The sequence below is a fragment of the Euprymna scolopes genome, chromosome 19, assembly GCF_053919585.1.
Source record: "Euprymna scolopes isolate OS-2025 chromosome 19, ASM5391958v1, whole genome shotgun sequence".
In the NCBI taxonomy this organism is placed as follows: domain Eukaryota; kingdom Metazoa; phylum Mollusca; class Cephalopoda; order Sepiida; family Sepiolidae; genus Euprymna; species Euprymna scolopes.
The window spans coordinates 37,722,454-37,739,572 of NC_136500.1; the positions used below are offsets into that span (position 1 = coordinate 37,722,454).

General features: G+C 35.7%; 1 protein-coding gene across 1 annotated transcript in view; it reads left to right on the forward strand.

The window, feature by feature from the left end:
* The first annotated feature begins 13,312 nt into the window (after positions 1–13,312).
* Positions 13,313–17,119, forward strand: part of LOC145240201 (uncharacterized) — an 86,020-nt gene continuing 82,213 nt past the window's right edge. The window contains exons 1-2 of the mRNA XM_080103786.1: positions 13,313–13,672; positions 13,825–14,487. Coding sequence (XP_079959912.1) covers positions 13,313–13,672; positions 13,825–14,487 — 1,023 coding nt within the window. The remainder of the gene's footprint in view (positions 13,673–13,824; positions 14,488–17,119) is intronic.

Sequence of the window (17,119 nt, forward strand, 5' to 3'; positions counted from 1 at the left end):
ATGTGAATTATCTCCCTTTATTGTTCAATCTTTATCATTCCCAACAGTTCCCGAACAAAAAAAAAAAAAAATAATAATAATAACTATCTATTTATGGTTCCGGATTATTTTAAAGGCAATTATGCATAGAAGGTATCGTTCCACAGTTTAGTGAATACGAAACGCTTCTTATTTTTTTTTTTATTCAATAATAAATATATTTTTTACATTTAACGCTACGAGTTCGTTTTTTTTTATTGTGCCATTTTATCTTTTTTATTATTTTTTTTTTACTTTTGAGTGAGCCTTACATAACAAAAATATGTTTAGAAATAAATGTTACAAAAGTCAAGAATGACTTTATTAAATAAATTACCAGTCACCATTGGCAAATACACTGAGTAACACAGAGTCAAAACATATTTTACTTCTTGTTCTGTTTTGTTTTTGTTTTACGGCATATCAATCCTTTTTCGTGTTATTTAATGCTGAATCGAGTAATTTTGTAACATTTATACAGAGCTTCACGTTGTTTACATAGTTATTACTTATGTTTTGTCTGTTTTATTTTGCTTCTTTTACAGGCATTCATCATCTTCTAATGCCCACCGACAGGGCATACATATTTAAATACTATAAAAAATGGACACAACAATTTTTTTTAATATTTGTTTCATTACTTACGATTTAATTTATTTAAAGAAATATTTGGGTTTGTATTACTGTACACATAGATTCGAAAAAGTTGTCAAAAAACAAATATATAACAAATAAATGTTATCAAAGGCAAGATAAGTTACTTTTCTACCTAACTGGATATATTTTTCGTGTTTTTATTCAATGTAACATGTTTATTCAGCTCGAAAACCATAAAGTGTTTACCGATGTATTGGAACATTAAAGATGGAGTCTGATTCTCTCTTTAACACGGTAAGTTTGGGAAAAGATGTTATAAATAAAAAAACGGATAAAATACTGTTAAAAACTCGCTCAATACATGTTACTGTGACATAGGTTGACATATATTCGGCGGGTTTTTAATAGTATTTTGTATAGTTTTTTATTTATAAAACCTTTTTCCAAACTTACGGTGTTAAAGAGGGTGTGAGACGCCATCTTGAATTTTCGAATACATCCGGTAAACACTATGATTTTCGAGCTGAATAAACATGTTACATTGAATAAAAACACGAAAAATATATCCAGTTTGGTAGAAAAGTAACTTATCTTACCTTTGATAACATTTATTTGTTATATATTTGTTTTTTGACAACTTTTTCGAATCTATGTGTACAGTAATACAAACCCAAATATTTATTTCCTATTTAAAGATTTTCAGTATATTTTATTTACCTAAAGAATTTTTCCATTATTTTTATCACATTGTTCCTATTTACAATGCCTCCCCACGGGACAGAGTTAGACACCGGGGTCGTTTTTTAACGTGGAGAAAAGGAACAAAAAATAAAAATTGTCTCAGTCATGAAGGATTTCTCCTCCACTGACAGAGAACAAAAAATTGAAGTGGAGCATATGAAGAACAGATACTACACTGTGATCTTGTCCCGAAGGTAAAAAAAAAAAAAATGGCTTTCAGCATGATTCTTACAATAGCTTTTTTTTCCTTATTTTAAAACAAATTATTAATAAAAGATACAAGACCATTAAATTTTTTTTCATTAAATCGCTATTTAGGTGAAGGTCCAAAATAGGAATTTAGGAAAACTGGTCCCTTATTGAATAAATATCGATTGAAAACACATTTTATGATCGTTCTTGAAGGAGATATTGTTTTTTTTTAAAATAGACTATAGCCCCCCATAATATTTTTAAAAAATATTTTTACTTGTTTAATGTTTTTTTTTTTTTTTTTTTTTTTTAAATAAAATCGATTTTCTAAGTGTCCGTTTTCTTTCTAACTGGCTCAGCTCTTAGTGGCTTCACTTATTTTAAAGCGTTTATTATGTTCATAAACGAGACCGCATATTTTTTTTTATATTAATATAAAAAGAATTTACTTATTTACTGTTGTTTATAAAAGGGTAAAATCGATTTTTCTACCTCGCCGACTGTTGTTTGTTGTTTAATTTATTTGGAATCGTTTATTCGGTAAAGAAAAAAAAAACACAGAAAACAAATAAAAAACATGTCGAGTGTTACGTGAGATCGAGAAATAATGTCCGGTATATCACATCTTCTTGATAATCGCTAAAAAATAGAAAATTAAAGAAATTACTGAGGGAGATTTGGTTTTAAAAAGAAAATAATAAATTTTAATATTTTTTAAAATATAATTTAGGTGGGGTAAAAAATATATCTCCCTCCGAAAAACAACCAACAAAAAATGAAATTAAAAAGATTCTTGATAAACGATAGCGGAGTTTTCAATAAAATTGATTAATAAATTTATTTAGTGATTACTTTTTCTCTTAATGATTGATTTTAGAATTTTGAAGTAAAAATTAAAAAAATTAAAAATGAGTTAACGAGAGATTGTTAGCACATGGCATCTCTCGCGCCAAAAAATATTTCGCTTTTAATTTATTAGTTAACTTTTGCAAAATTTGACAGGACGACAATAAATGTTGATACTTGATAAAATTATAATTTTAAATAACGTATGAGTGTATTTGGTATGAGAGAAAACAAAAACACAACAACAACAACAACAACAACAACAACAAAAAACTATCATAATTAAAATCCAAAACAAAAAGTAACGAAGAATCGAATCGCTCCGTTTCTTAATTTTTTGGTTTTGCTTTTTGTTATTGTTTTTATGACTCCAAAAAAACATCGTTAAAATAAGAACAAAAAAAATTTTGTAATTAACTTTGTATGAACATAATAAACGCTTTAAAATAAGTGAAACCACTAAGAACTTAGCCAGTTAGGTAGAAAACGGACACTTAGAAAATCGATTTTATTTAAAAAAAACAACAAAACATTAAACAAGTAAAAATATGTTTTTTTAATATTATGGGGGTGCTATAGTCTATTTAAAAAAAAAACAATATCTCCTTCAAGAATGATCATAAAATGTGTTTTCAATTGATATTTATTCAATAAGGGACCAGTTTTCCCACCTAGCGAAAGGGGACGAGTTTTCCGGGGTCGAGTTTTCCGGAGACGAGTTTTCCCGAGACGAGTTTTCCCGGGACGAGTTTTCCGGGCACCCCAAAATAGTTAACCCTTCTCCCCATAACCGTTTTTTTATGCAGTAAAATACTTTGTTTCAATAATTATGGTTTAAATAAATATTTATTCCTTATTAAAAGATTTACAGAATATTTTATTTAACTGAAGAAATATTTATTGTTCATACATATATTTTCTCTTATTTTTTTACATTGTTAAGTGTAGTTTCAGAATAGTTAACCCCCCTCCCCATATTAAGAATGGCTTTCAGCATGATTCTTACAATAGTGCTATCAAAGTTTATTGAGAGCTGCTCAATATTCTGGCTTAATGGATCATTTAGCAAGGAATGAAGATGGTTATTCTGGTGTACCAGTTATTCTACCATCTACATTTACAGGAAGTCCTAGGAATCTACAACAGCTTTATCAAGATGCAATGGCAGTTTTCTGTGACCTATTCATTACTCACACGTGTAATCCAAAATGTCCTGAAATATCAAACAACTTGGGGTCATCAGAACTTTCACAAAATCGATATCAACAATGTCACACAGTTTTTTAAAATTCACAGTCTAACTCCCCAGAACCTGCTGACTGACCACTATTCTCACTCCAAGCAGCTGATCGACGTCCCTGTCACCGCCTCAATCATCACCAGCATTTCCTGACAATATCAACAGCATCAGTTACGATCGCATTGACCTTCAATAAAAGTTTAAACTAAAGTTCTTTTTTTGTTCTACTTGCTTCCATACATTAATTTTTGTAATATAACAATAAGGAATTTCTTACTGATGTGTTTTAAAAGATTTTAACTACCGTGGAATTTCCACGGGCCCTGCTAGTTATTAAGTTATTCCAATATTGCAAATTTTATGCTCATGTATTTAATTTGCTGTTATTATTATCAGTATTATTTTAAATCTGGCATAAAGGAATAAGTCTCAGCTAGAAGTCTGCTGGAAACGGTGTTAGGTCAAAAATAGGTTCCGGATATATTATACTTCCTGATACTTCCGGTTTTGGTTAATAAAAATTACGTGAATATTTTATATAATAGCTTTTTTTTTAAAAAAAAATGTTATTATAGCAGGGAGACCCGACAATGTATTTTTGGTACCACGCTGAAATAATAACGTTATTATTTCGAAAGCTATTTTTAACATCGGGAGGGGAGGGTATCGCTTAAACGTCATTTCGGGGGCACTTCTACAGTATTCAGATGATGGCCATTATTAGGAGGCGGTAACTTCAATTTATTCTTGGTCAAATAACGCGGCAAATAAGTAACAAACAAGATTTTTTTTCCGAACAGAAAAATATTTGAAAACCAAAACATTTATTCTATAAAAATGTATCAATATATAATTGTAAAAACATTTATTCTATAAAAATGTATCAATATATAATTGTAAAAAACATTTATTTAAAATTCTGCATAAGAAAATATAATTTTAATAAAACAATTTTGTAATAAAAACAACATTGGATTTTTATGAATTAAAATAGCTTTTTTTTATCAAACAAAATAAATAATTTGAATGAAACATTTTTTTTAATTAAAGCAACTTTGAAGGGTCAACAACAAATTAATTATTTAAATGTTTTTTTTTTGTCGAGAAGCCACACCTGACGGCAGTTTAGTGAAATGCACCAAGAAAAGATGACCGCCGTCCGCATACTGCACAAGTGCCTTTTGTTTTTGCATGACCACAAAAGTGTTAAAACTAAATTAAGTTTTCTAAATAAAATAGTTGTTTTATTATTTGATAATACAAGAAGTGTTTTTTTTTATTCTGTAATAGCACAAGAAATGCTAAAGACGAAAGTAATTTTCTTTTATAAATATATGGTTTCGTTTTTCGTGTTTTCAGTTTGGTTTCGTTACATAATCAACCATATCCACTTAGCTTAATTTTTTCCGAGCAGTGATCTTGGACATTACCCAAAGTATGCAAATTTATTTTCTTTTGGAGGGGGAGAGATCGTTTTAAAACTATATCTACCTAAGTATTTTCTTTAATTTTCTATGTTTGAGCGATTATCGAGACTCCTAAGACGTGATCCTATTATGTCAGACATTTTTTGTTCAAAAGTAACACTCGACGTTACTTTTTTTTAAAACTAAATAAACTCTTTAAAATAAGTTGAGCAACTAAAACTTACAAAGCTAGGTAGAAAACGAACACTTAGAAAAATCAATTTATTATTATTTATTTTTTTTTTAAACAACAGTAAACAAGTAAAAATAATTTTTAAAAATATTATGGGGGTATAGTTTCTTTTAAAAACAATTTTCTTTTGGAGGGTGGAGCTCTTTTAAAAACTAAATCTCCCGCAGCATTTTCTTTAATTTTCTATTTTTTTTTAGCGATATCGAGACCCCAGATAGTGATACTCTCATGTCGGACATTATTTCTCATTCTGACGATACTTTTTTTTTTTAACTGAATAATCGCTTCAAAATAAATTAAATTACTAACAACTTAGCCAGCTAAATAGAAAATTCGATTTTGCCCTTTTAAAAACAACAGTAAATAAGTATAAATATTTAAAAAAAATATTATGCGGTATGTAGTATCGTTTTTGAACAGAATAAACGCTTTAAAATAAGTTAAGCACTAACTACTTAGCCAGTTAGATAGAAATCGGACAATTAGAGAATCGATTTTATTTAAAAAAACAAAACAATAGTAAGCAAGTAGAAATATATTTGTAAAAATATTATGGAGGTATAGTCTCTTTTAAAAACAATATATTTTTCAAGAACGGTCATAAATTTGAATCAGGCGTAACTAACTGGCGGCTCGGATTTGTTCGGAACATGACGTAAACCGTCGGCTTTCACCGAGCGTCGCCGATTATCAAAGCGTAACAATGCTACCCAAAGAAAATACTGAAGAAAACATTTAAATATGATAAAATCAACAGAAACAAACATAACGAAAATATAAAAAGTTCACCAATCTACCGTAACAATTTTTTATTTTATTCTTGTTACAATTTTTTAAGCGGCCCCCCCCCAAAAAAAACAAAAAACAAAACAAAGCAAAACAAAAAAATGAAGCATGCATAGTTCCCCGTGAGTGCACAGTGAACGAGGCATAAAAATGACAAAATTCAGCATTTGCCCCCCCCCCCCCCAATTTAGCCCCCAAAAGTCCCCAGGAGACATCAAATCGTGATGAAAATGAACAAACGGTGCAGTTTTAAGCATTAACATATGTAAATTTGAGTTCTGCACAATGCAAAAAAAGAAAATGACTAAGTCCATCATTTGCCCCTCCCCCCAATTTAGCCCCCAAAATCCCCAAGGCCTTAACATATTTAAATTTGAGTTCAGCACCATGCAAAACTGCTAAATAGGGATACACAGAAAATTATGGGCAAATATGGTAAAATAGTACAAAAAAATGAAGTGTTTTGAGTAGTCCCCAAAAGAGCCCCTGGGGCCCACCCAAGAGTTATCGCGAAGCATAGACAAACAAAATTATATAGAAATCAGTTAGTTACTAATTTTCATAAAGTTTTATAAAAATTCAAGGCATCAATTTTTTTGTTAATAAGCACAAAAGTGTCAATTTTAGCTCTGTTTATCCAAAAGGCACCCCTAGGGGTATAACCAGAGTTTTCCTGGAAAGTCCGTTTTGTTACATTTTTACTCATATCATGTTTAATGTTTGTGCAAAATTTTTAAAAAATTCCAAGGTGTAGTTGTTGGAAATAATGCGGACAGACGAACGGACGAACAGACAAGGGTGAATTTATAGGTCAACCCTCCTTTTGTCGGAGGACCAATAAATAAACAGGTATCTTTTTTCAACCATTTTTTTTTTGTCAAACCAAATTGAACAAAACTAATAAGAAAACCAATTTCTTTTGTGGTTTTCATAATTTTTAAACAAGTTTTTTTTATATATAAAGAAGGAATTTCTATGTGTTTTCCAAGTATTATTTTCTTTTGCATTTTTTTCTTTAATTTTGTAGCTAATCTAAATCAAAGTTTTTTGTTATTTTTATTTTTTTTCATGACCAATTTTTTTCTGTAAGATAGGGTTAAGCAACCGAGATTTTTAAATTAAATTAAATTAAGACAGCCGGGATATTCCATTAGGATTAGGTAGACTTTTCAACGATCGCAGCAGACGATATCAAAGTGGACTGAGAAGAGACAGCGGATGTGGAATAAACTTCGCCAACCCAATCGGGTAGTTTTCCTAACCCTAACCCTAACCCTAACCCAATCGGGTAGTTTTCCGATATATGGTTTAAGATGGAGACAAAAGGATAATTACCAAATATCTGTCTCCACATAAACTCTAAAAAATAACTCTCGAGAAGCTGCGAACTTATCACGTTGATTTTTTTTCCCAATATTTCCCCCAAAGATCGTCTGCTCCTTTGCCGCGTATTGATTGGCATCTTACGTCAGATTACAGTTAAACCCGAGCGTATGACGTCATGTTCCAAGCGAAGCCGAGCGGACGGTTAGTTACGTCTCGTTTAAGCGAGTCATTTATCAACTTGTTGATAGACGAAATCAATTTATAGAAAGCAAAAGGTCGTTATTGTTTTGAATAAAGATTTTCACAAACAGTTTTTCATTTTCAAGATAAAATCGGCAAAATCTTTTGCTCCGACCTGATATTATTTCGTTATTTCGTGCATATGCATCACTGTAGCGCGTGCATGCGAATATGTGCATAAGCACGTCCGTATGCCTAATAACGTGTTCTTGTCGCAGCCAGGAAACAGAAGTATTTGTCAGAATGAGATAAAAAAGTCTTTCATGAAGTCAAAACAAAAGATCCATTTATCTACCTCTTTTTTTCGACCCACCCCGATTTAATTGCTTTTATTTTGATTCGTTGTCCTTTTGTTCAGCAAACACTTCGGCCATACGCTTCCATTGACCGAATTTACAGAAAGTTGGCCAAGCGTGATATGATATCATTACTTAATAACTGTTGTCATGGTAATCACATATATCATACCCTCTCTTTCTCCTTTTACTGCCTCCCTTTCTCTTTCTCACTCACTCACTCTATCTATCTATCTATCTATCTATCTATCTATCTATCTATCTATCTATCTATCTATCTATCTATCTATCTATCTATCAGCGGGCCGCCGAGCGTTGCCCTGGGAATCTTTACTTTCATTTTTGGCCCACCTATCTATCTATCTATCTATCTATCTATCTATCTATCTATCTATCTATCTATCTATCTATCTACCAGCGGGCCGCCGAGCGTTGCCCTGGGAGTCTTTACTTTCATTTTAGCTCACATACATGATGTCATACATGATGTGATCTGCTATGAAGCCATGCATACGTCATATACACCCCCAGCTTTTATGGCGTCATGTATAACGCCATCTGCTATGACATCATACATGACCTCATAGCATATATAATATGCATATATATGCTATGACATTGTTAACAAACAAGCAAACAAACATATAGGATTACGACTTTATTATAATATATATATATCCATCTAACTATCTAGCTTTGTTTGTGCCCCCCTCTTTATCTCTGCCTCCCCCTATCTCTCTCTTATCATTATTTTTCTGATTTTATCTTTCAAAATATTCTTCCTTTATCAACTCTGGATTGTCAGATTTCGTAATTTGCGTATTTTTTTTTTTTGTCGAACATTATTTGGTTGAAGGAAAGTGTAGTATCTGTTCTGATACTTTACTTCTATCTTTTCTGTCCTCGGTCAGTGAAGGAAAAATCCTTCTAGACTAACGCAATTTTTATTTTTGTCCCAGATCTAGATTTGGGTCCGATCTAGATTTACTCCACTAAGGAAAACCAACCAATTTTGAAATCCGTTTTCGGCCAGAAGTTTGGCTGTTAAGGGGTCAAAGTTCAACGATTTGACCTTTGAGAACTCCACAAAACTCCTCCGCCAATTTTGGGCCTATAACTTGAAATTTTAGATATAGGTTCCTTGGACATGGATTTAACTTAATAGCTTGATTTGAGTCCAAAAAAATAAATGTTAAGGGGTCATAATAGGGGTCAAAATTAAGAAAACCGCGTGTCTTACTCTATCCTTGTGGAGACGCAAGTAACTAGAGATTCCTTGGCCTTTTGGCAAAGAGCAAAGTGTAGTATATACTCTAATATTATATTTTATCTTTTCTCTCCTCTATATGTAGACAATTTTAACGTTTGGTCCAATCCAGAGCGCCTCTTTTTAGGACGAACTGGTTTTGACCACATAGAAAAACCCGACTCATGAGGATACAAGCAGATAGAGACACATCCAATGGCCACTGTTACAGTAAAAGTTATGTTAACAGTCACCAAATATAGTGTGCGAAGAAGGATCGGGGTATGTTGTTTATATTTATAAAAAAATTCGGTTCTGAAGAATTGTCTGGGAAGAGAAAAGTATTGTATGACACTACGCAACAACAAAGCGTAATTTTTGCCTCCATATTTTGTCGGTTTCTTGACTGGCATTATGTTATGAATGCGCCTTAACACATACATATTGCTGATATTCCGGCTAACATCAAAGAGTGGCATCTGTTTTCAGACGCAAGAAAGAGGAAAACTTGTCGATTGAGTTGTTTATTTCTCTTCCACCTAGAGTACTCCTTTTTATAGGAAACTTTATATCTTCTACCTGAATGAAAAAAAAAAAAAAAAAAAAAAAAGAAGCGAAATTGTGTCTAAAGTAATCCTCGTTGGGAAGCAAATAAAAATAGCTAGAATTTGAATTTAGTGACCAGACAATTAAAGCCGAAAATGAACGATAAACGCGATAATATGAAACATGTGGAAAATTAAAAAGAAAAAGTTATTTCTCATTCTCTCATTCTTTCTCTCTCCCTGATATTATATTATCTCTTTCTTTCTCTCTCTGTCTCCCCCTCTCTCTGTCCCTCTCTCTCTCTCTCTCTCTCTCTCTCTCTCTCTCTCTCTATATATATATATATATATATATATATATATAAAAGTTCTGTCTGTATGTGTACATTTGCCTACGCAATAATCCTGTTAATTTTAAGTCTACAGACTCGAGATTTGATATACAGTATTGTATGGAGATTTGAGAAAATCTTTGTAATGCATTTTCGGACAGAAATTTGGCTGTTAAGGGGTCAAAGTTCAACGATTTGACCTTTGAGAACTCTACAAAACTCCTCCGACACTTTTGGTACAAGCAATTGAAATTTTAGATATAGGTTCCTTGGACATGGATCTAACTTAATAGCTTGATTTGAACCCAAAACAATAAATGTTAAGGGGTCATAATAGGGGTCAAAGTTAAAAAAAATTGACCGCTGCAGTCTCTACCAAATTACTCAGACAATTTCTGGTCTAAACATTTGAAATTTTTCATAAAGCGTATTCAGAGATAGGTCAAGCTTTTTAATCGGTTTGCGTCGAAAATTTGAGCTACCAATATATAAATGTGTGTATGTATGTTTGCATGTCTGCCTAAAACTTTTGACAGAGGCGACGAATTTTCACAAGATCAGTATCGTTTGTAAGCTTGACCTTTCAGACGATAAATTTCGAAAAATTGGTTCAAAACATTAATTTCCTCACCCTCAACCGAGCACTTCCACAGGGAGAGTCGTTTTTTCGCCGATATTGTCGAAAGCCATCCCCTCTTTTCGATTGTCTTAATTTAAACCTACGTCACTTCCGATTTGGCGGTGGTTATAACAGCAAAGACGTCACGTTTTTTTCCAATTCTTTTCCTCCTTCGCGGTATGGGTTCGAGGCTACCTTCCTACTACCACGCTTTTTTTTTGCTCAACACACACCTCCAAACACCAGGGCATCGCCGGGCTGAAACGCTAGTATCTATAAAATGAAAGTGTCTGTCTGTGTGTCTGTCTGTGTAAATTTCCCTACACAATAACTCTGTTAATTTTCAGTTTACAGACTACAAATATTTAAATCATTGTATGTATGTTTGCATGTCTGCCTTAAACTTTCGACAGAGGCGACGGATTTTTACAAGGTCAGTATCGTTTTGAAGCTCGACCGTTCAAACGACAAATATCGAAAAATTGGCTAAAAACATTAATTTCTTCACCCTCAACTGGGCACTTTTCTACAGGAGGGGTTGCTTTTTTTCGCCGACATTTTCGAAAATCATCCCCTCTTTTCGATTGTCTAGCCTTAATTTAAACCTACGTCACTTATGGTTTGGCGGTGGTCGTAATAGCAAAGACATCACGTTTTTTCCCCGTTCTTTTCCTCCTTCCCGGTACGGGTTCAAGGCTACCTTCCTACTACCACTTTTTTTTTGCTCAACACACACCTCCAAACATCCGGGCAATGCCGGGCACCAATGCTAGTATATATATATATATATATATATATATATATATATATATATATATATATATATAAGTGAAAATGTGTGTGTATCTCTGTGTACATTTCCCTACCAAATAACTCTGTCAATTTTCGGTCTACAGACTCGAGATTTGACATAAAGAGAATTGAGAGTTTGGAAAATCTTTTTAATTAGTTTTCGACCAGAAATTTTGCTGTCAACGATTTGACCTTTGAAAACTACCAAACTCCTTCACCAATTTTGGGTCTAAACACTTGAAATTTTAAAAAATGGGTTACTTGGCCATGGTTCAAACTTTTTAATTCGATATGAACCCCAAAAAATAAATGCTAAGGAGTCAAAATTTGGGTCAAAGTTTAAAACAAATTTTACCTCTGCGGTCTCTACTAAATTACTGAGACAATTTCTGGTCTAAACATTTGAAATTTGACATAAAGGGTATTCAGAGACAGGGCAAGCTTTTTAATCGGGTTGGGTCGAAGATTTGAGGTGCCGAGGGGTCAAAGGATTTAACCTTTGTGGTGTCTAGCGAACTGTGGGGCTAAACATTTGAAATTTATACATAACGGATATTCAGACATGCGGCGTGCTTTTCAATCAGTTTTGAGGCGAAAATTTGGCTGCCAAATATCAAAGTTGAACAGTTGGAAATAAGTCATGCACCATCCACTATGAGTATACTAATCATACAGCTGCATATCCAGAAAACGGAGCCATTAAACCTAATATAGAGTGAAAAATTAATAACCCGAGTTGAAGTCAGTGTCCATTATGGTGCTAGTTTAAACAAAAAATACCAAAGTGATAAACAGAGATGTGAATCTTAGAATGATCTCCATTATTTTAGGAGCACCGGATTCATTAAAAATGTATAATAAAAAATTGCTTAAAAAATGTACAAACTGAACCAAGTGCAAGCGAGATATCAAATAACTGCCTTTGATATGTGAAGAGCTACTGCTTTATAGGGGAATAATACGCTGGCAGATTCACTGATCTTATACGAAATTACATCAGCTGCAGATCTCGCTGGATAGGAAACCATATTGCTTATCGTATTGCTGAGCTAGTTTACAATTTCTCTAATTAACACAGATTCAAGCAACTTGCTCATGACACACAGAGGACTAATTGGTTCGTACTGGGATGCAGAATACCGATACCCACTACATTTAAATATTGAACAAACTGATGAAGTTTTCCAATGTTGCTCGGAAGCACTTATCGTTTAGGCAACGATTGAACAGCTTTACAAAAATGGGCGCTAGTTCCGGCTGCAGCTTTTGGAGTACTATGACTGGAATATTTTCAGAACTAGTTGGCTTGCTGGCATCAACGTTCTTAATGAGTTTGATAACATCATGAACAGATATATGAATACGGCTCCGATTATCTTTGGTCTTGGGAGGAAATTCGACAGGAATTTGACTACGATCGCATAGGGTTGAGCAAAAGGTTTTGTCAAAAGGTTTAGCTTTATCAGATACTGACGAAATCACCTCAGACCCGTTGATAAAGGTTGGGATAGAGAACTCCCATTATTTTTTATTTATTTTATTTGTTATTCACCCAAACTCATGGGAACCAATCGTCTTTTATTCTAATTATACTTGATGGCCTGAGCATATGATGCTCTTGCATTTTCTATAATCCTTTTGCAGTGATTAGAGTCGGTAGTGGTTTCTATATGCTCTGGCGACAGCACATTTAGAGGTGCATCATGGCTGTTCGGTTTCTGTTGGAAATTTTTTGAGACTATGTAGCTGTCTATAACAAATGGTTAACCAATCAGTTAAGTCAGATTCTATAGTGGACACATTTTTTGTAAACAGAGTTTAGTGGCTTTCGATATGAATGTACGGAAACTGTCTTGATATCACGAAGCTGAAAGTGGACGACACTGCGACTCAGTTTCGACTGGACCTACGCAACCGATTCAATGGTTTACAACCAGAAGAATCGGTGGAAGATATATGGAAAGCACTCAAAAAGGACGTCACTGAAGCAGCAGCCAACACCGTGGGTTTCACAAAGCGTCGTCAAAAGGACTGGATCTCAAGTCGAACGGTGAAATTGGGTGAGGAGGCTAAACGTGCCAGACTCAACGGAGATGCCAACTATTGTCGCCTTCGCCGAGAAACAACGCACTCTGCCCGCAACGACCGCAATGTCTACTGGCACAATATCGCAACTGACATGGAACGTGCGGCCTCGGTAGGGGACTCCCGCAACTATTGAAGTCCAGTACACAGACGAGGTCATCCGTGAGCGAATCCATCCATAACAGTGGAGGTGAAATCATTACTGAGCTAAACGCACGATTGGATCGGTGGCACGAGCACTTCCGTGAACTCCTGAACCACCAGCCTCCACCTACAATACCAGGTCAAAACACCCCCACCGCTGCAGATCTCTACGATTGCTCGTCGGATACCCCCAGCCATGAAGAAATCAGAGCCGTCATTGCCAAGTTGAAGAATAACAAAGCTCCAGGCGAGGACGGTATCCCGACTGAGGTCTACAAGACCGGAATCGATGAATTAACCCCTCGCCTACACCAGCTGATTTCTGAGATTTGGAATAGTGGGGAGATTCCCCAAGATTGGAGTGACGCCATCCTTCTTCCCTTTTTTAAGAAGGGTGACAAACGGATATGCAGTAACTACAGAGGCATCAGCCTTATAGAGGTCGCTGCCAAAGTCTTCACTATCCTCATTCTGAGACGGTTTCAATACGAAAGGGACAGAAGGACTCGTCCTAACCAATGCGGATTCCGACCTGGCCGCGGATGCGTCGACCAAATATTCACGCTGAGGCGAGCCTTGGAACAGCGCTGGTGCTACCAACAGCGTACAATCGTATGCTTTATCGACTTCGCTACCGCTTTTGACTCGGTCGACCGCGGTACCCTGTGGAGAGTGATGGAAGCAGATGGTATCCCCCCGAAGCTACTCAACTTGATCAAGGCCTACTACCATCGGACTCGCACGCGTGTCCGCTGTTATGGCCAGGACTCCTCTTTCTTCAACGTCAGCAGTGGTGTCCGCCAGGGATGCGCGCTCTCGCCCACCCTTTTCAATTACGCTATTGATTGGATCATGGAGCAGGCGCTGCCTGGATATCCTGGCGTCGTGGTGGGGCGTAACTTTCATCTCACCGATTTGGACTACGCGGACGATATTGCGGTTCTCGGGGAGAGCTACAGAGACATACAGACGGTGCTGAACCGAATCCAGGAGAAGGCAGCTGCCATCGGCATGAGAATAAACGCCAGCAAGACGAAGATTCTATCGGCTGGCATCCCCCAAGCAGAAAGGTCCTCCGTCACTCTCAACGGGGAAACCCTCGAGGAGACGGATAGCTTCAAATAGCTGGGCTGCACGTTCATTGGTACCGGTCAAGGCATGAATGAGATTGAAGCGCGCATTAATGCCGCACGAGCTGCCTTTTGTCGACTCCAAAGGCGATTATGGTCACGGCCTGAAATACGTCTGAAGACAAAAATACGAATCTACCAGGCCCTCGTCCGCTCAGTACTTTTGTATGGATGTGAGACCTGGTCCATACGGAAAGCGGATCTGCGACGCGTAGAAGTTTTCGACCACTACAATCTCCGCCGCATTCTCCATGTCCGTCCAACAAAGAAGTCCGGCGTCGCTGCAATCTCCAGGTAATTACTGACCTACTGCGGGCCCGACGCCTTCGATGGTTCGGCCATACCTCTCGCTGTGATGCAGGGGTCTTTATCCACGAGGCTATCTCCCCACGTCCTCTACCCGGCTGGAAAAAACGTGTCGGTGGCCAGCTAAGAACGTGGCTCGGGACTATCAAAGCCGACGCTGAGCTTATTTCGGGCCCGCTCATCTATGGCCTGTCTCGTTGGAGACGTGACTGGCTGTTGTTCGGGATCTTGCCTCCGATCGCCGGGTTTGGGCCGCAGCGGTACGAGATGTGCATCTTCATGAAGCCGACTCAACTCCTCCAGGGTGAATGTCGTTTCAAGTACAAGTAAGTAAGTACGGAAACTGTGACGGTCAGCCATCGAATATCGACACACTATTCAATGGTGAGGAATATTTGGAGTTCTGTTATACTTTGTTTATATATTTATTGAGAGAACTGAATGATCAGAAGATTCTAGCGAAGACAGAACTGAGAATGAGCACAGTTCAGGACATTCTTTTTAAAAAAAGATCTAAAAGACTTGTAAATTGTCCGTCAGCATTGGGTATCCGAGTGTGGTCGTTAACAATGTGTTAGGTCATAAGCAATGGAGAAATCATGACAGAATCTTCTTTCGTTATCAGTTTTGCTTGAGTGGACTAGCCATTTAACATTGTTGGCTGAAACATGATATAGTGATATGGGAAATAATAGACAGAGAGAGAGAGAGAGAGAGAGAGAGAGAGAGAGAGAGAGAGAGAGAGTAGCAACCCTATTTGTAGTCTGTATCCCTAATGCTGCCAACTCAGAGGGAGAAGAGAACAAAATACTAAGATCTTATGAACGACATGAAAAAAAAAACTGGAATCTTAGAAAGATTTCAATTGCTCCAGTAAAAAACTACCTGGTAAATATACTCGGTGAACCAAGTGCAAGAAAGATAAAAAAATGCGCATAAAAGAACAGCTTGAATCATAAGAGAGATATTTCATTTTATCTGGATTCTTCGGACTATCACCTTGAGTGTTATTTTCCTAAAGTTTCGTTCAATGTAACCTCCGACCTTCTTCAGGTATATCATATCGAACTCGGGAATCTGCACGGAATTTCGAACGGAACATTAAACTAATCGACAGGAGTGGCAAGCTCTCGTTCCGTCAGTCATGACTGGGTAGAAGTCCCAAGTAATTCGCAATTGTATTTTATGTGTTGCTCGCACTGAGTATTGAACCTTCAACCTTCAGAAGAATGTAACTGGATTTTTACCAAGTTCTCTATCCACTACGCCACGAGTCCTTGGATTTTCTGAGTTCGACAGAAAGATTCCAGAGGTAACAGAGATGAGAGGAAGAAAAGAACTAAATCGCCAAGTTTTGAGCACGAAATGAAGAAATTGGAATCTTGGGAAGATTCAATTCTTTCAATGATCATTCTTTATTTTATTTGGTATTTAACACTTCGAAACTATTAGAAAAATACATAGTTAGAAAACGAAGCCGTTAAACTTAACATAGTGATAGGGGACAAGTGGGGAGAGAGTGTTCCCATTGGTGTTGGCTTAAACAACAAAGTTGAGAATGAGAAGATAACCAAACACCAAGGTCGAATATACAGCATAAAAATGGAAATAGTAATCATCGAAAACACAGGGCTTATGACAAAGAAGGCGAATGTACTCGGTGAACTAAGAGAGCCAAACAGTTGTATTCTAAGAAATGTTTATGTCTTAAAAAAGATTCTTTAGTTGGATTCTCTAAAGGGTGAAAACAGACAACTGGACGAAGCAAAACTATTAGGTATTTTTTTCCAAGAAATCGCTCCAGACAAAGCATTAAGCCACTTGATGTGAAGAGCAAACTAAAAAAAAACAAACTATTTCAATGTAAAAATAAAAAGCAGCTAACAATAAATGTTATAAGAATAGACACCGACCCAGAAAAGAGCAATTCTTCACCTCTTTGCTAGAAACATCGATTATAGAATATGAAGGTTAAAGGA